Raw genomic sequence first — 8,947 nt, 5'->3', positions numbered from 1 at the left:
ATTTATTTAAATTTGTTCCCGACACGGTCTCTGAAATATATATCGTCAATATTATATAAGGCGACAGGGAAGGGATTGTTTATATATAAGCCTTTACCCTATTGTTATTTTATGGCGGCAACTTGACCACCAATCTCTAGTTATAATAACAAATCAAAAATGAGTTAAGTAGGAAAAATAATAGGAAAAATCAATAAAAATAACCAAAAATCAATAATAATATTACTTTAAAATCACGAATCTATTATTTTTTAGCTGACAATCCAGTTTTTTCTGGTAAGTCCGTTTTGAAAATTCACATTACAGACTACATTACATACCAATGATGATATACCGATATCATCATCATCAGTTACAGCGGTTCACAATCCACTGCTGGATGAAGGCCTCCCCAATACGCTTCCATACGTCTCTATTTTGCGCAGCTCTCCTCCATCTTACCCCATTTTTTTCTAAATTCATATAATCATCTTCCTTGCGGCCTTCCTTTCACCTATTTATATTATCTCGGGTATTATTTTATCCAAATTTCTTATCCACATTTCAAAAATGTATCCACTTTTACAAAAAAAAAAAAAAATTGCTGTCAACGTTACCCAAAAAAGTTTATAAATATTTTAATTTCTACTCAAGCGATCTGAGAAATATTTCTTCTATTTTCACTATCCCCGCAGGTTCACAGCTATGTATGTAACTGCACTATAAATATGACTGCATTTTAAATTTATTATCCCCAAACAACTGATTAGGTAACAATAAACCGAATGTTCTTTTACTGAAGGTTTTTCATTTTACATTTTATAATTATATTCGAAGCGTGGAAGATCGACGAAGACTACAACCCCTAATGGGTAACATCACAATAGTTTATTAAGTTCTTTTAATAATAAAAAAAGAATATGGTGATCGATCACCTTAGTACCGTTTATAAAAAGGTTTTTTTTGTATGTTAATTTATATAATGCACAAAAGTTAATAATAATAGTAAGTGAAACGTAAAGGAGGTTTGTTAAAAGGGCTACAATTTCAACTGGTCCAACTTCGTAATATAAACTAAAATAAATTAAGCATTATTACGATATAATTGAATTTCAATTTCACATTTATATTGTTGTTTAAGTTTAGGTAAAGGTAAACATTATAATTGTTGGCCAATTTATATATTATAAAATGTAATATTTTATAAAATTTATTAGTTTGTATGCCAAAAACTAACAAAAAATTAATATACTAGGGATAAAATAAAAACTTGAAAAAAAATAATTGAAAACATAAATAGAATTGTCTTACGCAGTATGTGTAATAAAAAAAAATAGCGATTTTACACCAGGGTCCGGATTTCATTGTACATATTTACATTTCCGGATATTTACATTGTACATACATCTATTGACCACTTGGATTTTGAGGTTACATAAATATATTTGAAGTTAAAAAAAAAATGGGTGCTTGTGAATTGAACTTTAATTTTGACCATTTTCACTTTCATAATAATACTTTACAATCATATCTAATATATCGCACGAAAAACAAATTATTTAACTTTAATTAAATGTATTTAATATTAAATAAATTGTTCCAACATTCAAAAAAAATATATTGCACATGAAAAAATTATCACCGGAATTATTTATTTGCACTTAACACTTACTATATCACACAGTATTTTGTTTAACTTGCAACGTTATTTATTTTCATTTTAAAATAAATAAATCACACTTTTTTTCTAGCAACGTTATATTTCCCATAAATAACGTTTGTGTCTATAACCACCTTTTTTGTCTGTCAAACTAAACGTTACTTTGTTTATTAGTGGCCTGGTAAGCAAATTCATTTAAATAATATATATATTGATAAATTTTTGATAAACTTACATTTTCGGAACATTTTTTATATGAATCGTCAAATTTCGAGATGTTGAAAAACTTGAAATTTGCGAGACATTTATCGACAAATTTGCAGCATTTTTATACGAATCAGTGAAATTCGAGATGCTGAAAACTGTTTCAATAAAAATAAGATAAATTGGCAAACTCTTATAGGAAACGATCGACCTGAAGTTACAAACCATGGTCTGGCCAGTAGCAATCAGTGGGACTCGAACCCGTGACCACTATGTTCGAAAGTATATATTCTAACCACTTGTCCACGTGGTTAGTTGTAATTTGAAATTTTTGACTTAATAAGTAAACCATCAATAAAATCTATGAAAAATATCCACTGTTTGTTACTAACTGTTAACAAATAATCTCGATTTAAATTCAAAATAAGGGAATTCAAAAATTCGTCAAAAGTTTCAAAGAGTTCGAGTCTCCTCTTGAATGAGTTGTGATTATACCGCCATTTTTACACCGAATATAATCTAATGGCGTATTGTTATTCATGGAGTGTATTACATGAATGGACCCGCATGATTGATCGCGTTTAATATCAACTGTTAGTTTATATGTATGTATTATATATGTATGTATATTATATAAAGTCCCCAAATAATAATAAAAAAAAAAACAGTTTGGAATGTACTTCACGAATGTGTGCAACAGTATTTTGTTCACAATTTTACATCAGATAACCCACAACGTGACATTCGCACATCTGTATGTATGTGCCAATGTCACAACTCAAATAATGCAGTTCCTAGATGCATATCTACAATACTTATTATACTCACACCGAGCACGTGCTACATAAAAAGAAGTATATTATTTTTAATCATTTGCCAATGCTGGTACTACAATCTATTTTTCTCACCATGACAAGACACCTGGCTAAATTTCAAACAGAAAATTCTGGTTTATAAACTGTAATTTCCTGCTATTCGTGATTTTTGATGAAGTAATTTTTTATTTCCTACATAAAATAGTATACAGAATATCAATGCGTTCGCCTATGAAAAATATGTATGTACGTAACACATTTATATATTTAAAATCTAATTTCATTATCGGTATTGTTAAGTCGGGTTAAAAATATTACCCTCAACATTTGTTGATGATTCGTTCCAGCAAAAAATGGATGCTTCGAACACCTACCCTTTCGAACACCTGGACAATCTCACAAAAAATTAACTACAGGGGTAAAAATTCAACGTTTGTTTTACGTGATAATTTTCACAATTTAATCAATTTGAAATGTATATTGATCTCCGAAATTTTAACAGGTATGTAACTGATAAATATTGTCGAGATAATAATTGGAGTTATCTAATCTGAATTATCGATATGAAACAATACATGAAAGATTTTTTTTAATAAATCAGTTTTAGCCAAAATGTTGTGGCTAGCGGTAATTTCTTTAGTTATCATAGGAATTCAAGGTATGTTAATGTAATGTAATATGATGTTATAGTTAGTCCGCAGCAGGACGATACTTAGGAAAAACGTACATATATGCTGTCCCTTACACCGACTCTCGACCAATAGTATTTCGTACAGAAAATAGAACATTGTACGTGTGAAATGCTATTGGTCGAGATGGGGTGTAAGGGTCAGCATGTGAGTTTTAATTGTGTCTTCCTACAGCGAATACAATGGCGTCGCTAGGGGTGGTGTTACCTGGTGCGGTAAAACAATTGTGTCTCCCCCCTCTCCTATCAACTTCCCCATGGAATTTTCCCGTGGAGTTCTTTCGTTTTGGACCATGAAGGGTTTTTTTTATATTTCCTTTAGTAAATTACATTTGTCGTTTTTAAGGAGCTCTAAATAAACGACCAATGCGAAAAATCGTTAAACAGTTGTTGTATATGTTTAAAACGTATTTAGTCACCAGACATTCATTTTCTGCAAGACTGGGAAAAATCCCAATTTATTGGATGAATTTTTCCACGTTTAATCTCCATTTTCTATTTTTCCCATTCTCCTTCATATATTTTTTTACATCTCTACTGACAGTTGTACTGACAAAACCGATGAATCTGGGTGAAATGTGTGAAGGGACCCTGATATTCAGTCGATAAATCGAGGAAAACGATAGATCGGGATTCCACTGTATCAGAAATATGACTGACTGAATCAGTTAACCTTCTTACCTTTAGGTACATACACTGATTTCTCAGGAATTCGAACAAAAGCCGATTATGGCTCATATTTGATGCTATATATACATAGCTGCACCAGACGGATTTCGAGGTACCTGTATAAATACAGAAAGCTGTATATATACAGAAACTGCAGTGTAGCCGCTCGAGAACCGTCATACAACGAATATGTCGAATTAGCGTTTTTCAACATGAACCATTTTGGTGTCACCCTAAAAATGGTGTCACCTGGTGCAGACCACACTCCCCGCACGAGCCTAGCTAATGGACTATAGTAGTTAAAGAAAAGTAGTAATAGGTACTTTTCGACTAAAATAAATAGAAAACTAATTGTATTCAAACATTATATGGTGCATTTCAGGAGCTACATTCCCCCATGAAGGACTTATAATAGGAGGCAAACCAGTATCCATCACAGAGGCGCCTTATCAGGTTTCCCTCTTATCGGATTATCAAATGATAGGTGTTTATGCACATACTTGTGGTGGATCTATAATCCATGAGAGGGTCATACTTTCAGCAGCGCAATGCACTCATGAGTGGGTAGAAAAATAATATATAGACACAGTTGACATTGTAATAAAAATGAACGATTTTATAATACTTCCAGAACACGTTCGTTTCAATGGAAAATTCGGGCTGGATCATCGGAACACAACGTTGGCGGGGAAGTCATTGAAGTATCAAAATTTGTACAAAACCCTGGCTTTAACAGCCGATTGAACAATGATATTGTTCTGTTATTTTTAAATAAAAATATCAAATTTAGCGAGACAAGTGCGCCGGCGATATTACCCGTACAAGGAACTAATGTAAACGTAGGGTTTTACGGTTACATATCTGGATGGGGCATTATGGACGTTAGTATGGTTTCTGATACACTCACTCGAAAATATAATCTGTTTCTAGAAACGATATTTAACGAATAGCGTCAAAATTGAATAACGCTGCTATAATACATATAAAAGAGAAATTTCTTTTGTCAAATAGCTCTTTGAGATCATCATACATAACATGAAAATTTGGTTTCACGTTTTTCAACACGATTGATTTATTAGACTTATAATACAATATTTGGGAAAGACATCAACTTTATAATGTTTATAACACTGAGCAACAAAAAATCACGTTTTCTACTTACCGGAGCGTAGACTAATCAATCTTTTCTAAATTTGACCCACTGAATTCGAATGTGACAATGATTTTTGATTGTTTCTTCTTGTTTATGAGACATGGCGTTTAAAAGAGTGCACAATTTTTCAAGATTTTTGGCTTTTGCAGTCTTTAACTTAAAATCTAGTATTGCTATGCCAAAGTGAGTATTGGAATCAATATTTTGATGTTTTCTCAATTGATTGTTATTTTTTATTGCTTTAAAATATTTTTAATTACTTATTTCGCGAATTTTAAAAGTAATAAAATTTATTGGGTTAGTTATAAATTGCATCACGTTTACGATGGCTGTTTTTCAATCTTAATATTTTTTTTATTTTATCTGATCGAAGAAATTATAAATCACAATCGATAGAAAAAGCATCTAATTATTGATTCCAATACTTACTTTTGGTACAGCAATACTATATTTTGAGTTAAAGACTGCAAAAACCAAAAATCTTGAAAAATTGTGCATTTTTTAAACACTATGTCTCACAAACAAGAAGAAACCAACAAAATCATTTTCATATTCAAATTCAGTGGATCAAAAATATTTAGGATTGATAAGTCTCCGCTTCGGTAATTTCTTTTGTTGTTCAGTGTAATTATTTATTCACTTTTGTGTGTGGAGATTGCTCAAACTCCATTGATGCCTCCTGCGGAATAAGAACAAACGATGGTAATTTTTTGAAGCTTGTATTTAGAAACAGGGTATATAAAGGGTTGATTTCAATTTGAAAATCAGTATGTATTGACATATATGTACTTACTTATGAACATGTTTTTCAATAGGAAAATGGAACCTCCTCTTATACTTTGCATAAAACGACAGTCATCGTAAGTAGTTACACGAATTGTGTAGAGATTTACTCGCCCATTAACCTAATTACCAGCAGCATGGTATGTGCTGAAACACCTTCAGATGGATTCTGCGAAGGAGACATGGGTGGTCCAATGATATTAGAAAGCAAACTTGTGGGCATCATGTCATGGGGGTACGGTTGTGCCAGGCCAGGATATCCCGGCGTTTATACGAAAGTATCCAGCCATAGGAATTGGATCGATTCAAATATTGAGCGCTTTTTGAGTTAATTTATTTCCGATTGACAATAAAGCAATGGCTCCAAGCTCAATGTGTTTGTTTTTATTATTGAATAAACCCAAATCCAAGAAACCGTGAAGAGATTTCGTCAGACTTTTGCGGTCAAAACATCTGACGTACTGAACCATCTGCTTTTCGATAGTAACACCGGGCTAATCGTACTTCAGAAAAAAATAGTCCACCTTGTCTGGAATCGACCGGATAACCCTCCACACCGTACAGTATGGTAATCAGCCGAGTCATGGCTAACTCAAAATTGGTGTAACATTTTTTTTCAACGTCGATCCTCCTCATTGATCCGTAAATCCTCGATCTACAGTAGTGTTTGTGAGCAGATGCACAGCAATCAGTTCGGTTTTAAATATCGTATCAAGAATTTGATTTTATACTAATATCTACAATCTACATGCCCATGATTATAAAGTCATGTTTCTTTTATTTCGACATATAAAGGTTTGCGTTTGAATTGATAAAATACATACATATATTACACACCACAGTGTTCCAGTATTTAATTACATAGTTCACTATTATAGATTTATAATTTATTTCGATAAGTACATTTTGCAAGCACTGTATAACCCTGCGCACCATTGTTCATTTTTATGGTGAACCTTTTTTTTTGCTCTCTAGCTTTGTAGTGTGCCTTCTTTCCTGGAAAATGGTCCCAAAACTCCCATTTTTTGTTTCAAAAGCACGCTCCGCCGCCAAAGACTAATTATAATTAAGAGACGGCGGTCAGGTTGCTCGACGGCTAAAAAAATGGTTCCCAATTTCAACCATTTTTTTGCTCTCCTGCTTTTTCGGACAATGGAGAGGTCTACTGTTATTTTATGGCCAAAAGCTGACCAGAAAACCAGAAGATTTGCGAGAGAAAGTGGGGAGAGAATGCCAATTTTTACAGGAACCGCTTCAATGAAAATCAGAAAAATTGCCAAACTCTGATAAGAAACGATCGACCTCGAGTTACAAACCAAGGTCTGGCCAACTACGAGACTCTAGTGGGAATCGAACCCGTGACACTCAACCCGAAAGCATAGGATGCTAAACACTAATCCACGCCACTGGTTTAATTCGCATCATATATTAATTTAAAATAATGTGACGCCAAATAATTGATAAACTCACTTTTTCCCCAATGTCATGACTACATATTATGGGCACATATCACGTCCTTAGAGCACAATGATGATATGTTATATACGGCCAGGATGCTTTAACCCACTGTTGCTTTTTAGGGAATTAGTAATTGACAATAGTGAACCATTTTTTTTTTGGTTAAAGAATCCTGGCAACCTAAGTCTGGTTGGTAAGAAACGACTTGTGAACATAACAAATATATGATTTTGATAGTCCTCAGAAGATACAATGACGATATATTACTTATTTTATTTAAAGCTCAGACCATTGTAGCATTACAGGAATTCCTAATGCACCACAATAGTCAAAAATATAACAGAAAAGAAAAGAAACAAAATAATAACGAAAATAATAACAAAATTATAACGAAAGGCATCAACTACAAATTGTTCGAAATTGATAAGACCATTTGGAACACTTACAATCAATGTAAATAATTGAAATACCGGTTTTGAAAAGACGAAATAATTATTATTATTGCTTCTTAATTTTGGCAACGAGTACAAGTTTTCAGTGTGAAAATGTCTAAAACGAAATGCGAATCTGTAGTGGTAAATATTTTTCCATGAGTGTCTTCTCTCGTTTTAATTAAATTTTAGCACATCAAAATGATGGATTTTAATCATTAACTGACGACAAATGTGATTTGTTATACGATCAGAACACAATAAGAATTTAAGGTAATATAAACATCAAATTTTCATATTAAATTATCATAAATTTCAAATTTGAGCTTCATAGAATTGCATGTTTATGCAAGTGATATGGAATTTCTTCTTGGTAAATTTATCGATAGATAAAGTTTTGTGATTATGAGAAAATTTGGCCTTGAGATTTTAACTGATTTGTATTCAGAATCTGTTACTGATAACATTTTCACGTTGGTACCTATGGTTTGATTTGGCTTGTAATAAAAACGTATGTATGTGTAACGGTCCGTACGCACCAAACCAACGACGATTTTGGGCCAACTTTTAAAACCAGTAGCGTACAAAATATCGAAATAAAAATTAAATTAAAAAATTGAAATTAAATATCAAAATTAAGCTAAAGAGCGAGATTGAGCTAAAATTAGATCATCGTTGCTGTTTTGAATTACAACAATGTTTTGAATTACGACGATACGTATTACAACCAGAGAAATATTATAATTTCGAAGCGAAATATTATTTTTTCGAGCGAAAAAAACCTTGTTGTTATTTCGATCCCGTGCTAATCTTAAATGCTGCTGGTCAGACTTGGGTATTTGTGACTCCAAGTCGATCGTTTCCTATCAGAGTTTGCCAATGCATCTGATTTCATTGTTGAAACGGTTCCTATCAAAATTGGCTTTCCCTCCCCTAGTTCTCTCGCAAATTTCAGGGTCTCAAGGTTTACCGGGTTGTATAGAAAATGCTGCAAAAATTTATCTGCATAGATGTCTCGTCTCTGTGGATGATTACACTGTTCGACACAAAAAATGACTTTTGATTTGAACTGGACGACTATTTAGAGAGATTTAAAAGCTGAAAAGT

The 8,947-nt window shown here is 32.5% G+C and overlaps 1 protein-coding gene across 1 annotated transcript; it reads left to right on the top strand.

The window, feature by feature from the left end:
- The first annotated feature begins 3,263 nt into the window (after nucleotides 1-3,263).
- On the top strand, nucleotides 3,264-6,322 carry LOC143909208 (vitellin-degrading protease-like). The gene is made up of 4 exons (XM_077427113.1): nucleotides 3,264-3,316; nucleotides 4,398-4,575; nucleotides 4,647-4,896; nucleotides 5,984-6,322. The coding sequence occupies exons 1-4, from the start codon at nucleotides 3,271-3,273 to the stop codon at nucleotides 6,281-6,283; spliced, it is 774 nt and encodes a 257-aa protein (XP_077283239.1). The 5' UTR covers nucleotides 3,264-3,270; the 3' UTR covers nucleotides 6,284-6,322.
- Nucleotides 6,323-8,947: the final 2,625 nt, after the last annotated feature.

The sequence above is a fragment of the Arctopsyche grandis genome, chromosome 1 (assembly GCF_051622035.1).
Source record: "Arctopsyche grandis isolate Sample6627 chromosome 1, ASM5162203v2, whole genome shotgun sequence".
Lineage (NCBI taxonomy): Eukaryota > Metazoa > Arthropoda > Insecta > Trichoptera > Hydropsychidae > Arctopsyche > Arctopsyche grandis.
Note: the sequence above shows the minus strand (reverse complement) of the source record. Positions and strands in the feature narration are given on the sequence as shown.

Bases quoted from the DNA above. Each gene is read 5' to 3' on its own strand.
- LOC143909208 (XM_077427113.1), top strand. From the start codon at position 3,271: ATGTTGTGGCTAGCGGTAATTTCTTTAGTTATCATAGGAATTCAAG. The intron at 4,576-4,646 runs GTGGGTAGAAAA...TAATACTTCCAG, and splicing joins GCAGCGCAATGCACTCATGA to AACACGTTCGTTTCAATGGA. The intron at 4,897-5,983 runs GTTAGTATGGTT...GTTTTTCAATAG, and splicing joins CTGGATGGGGCATTATGGAC to GAAAATGGAACCTCCTCTTA.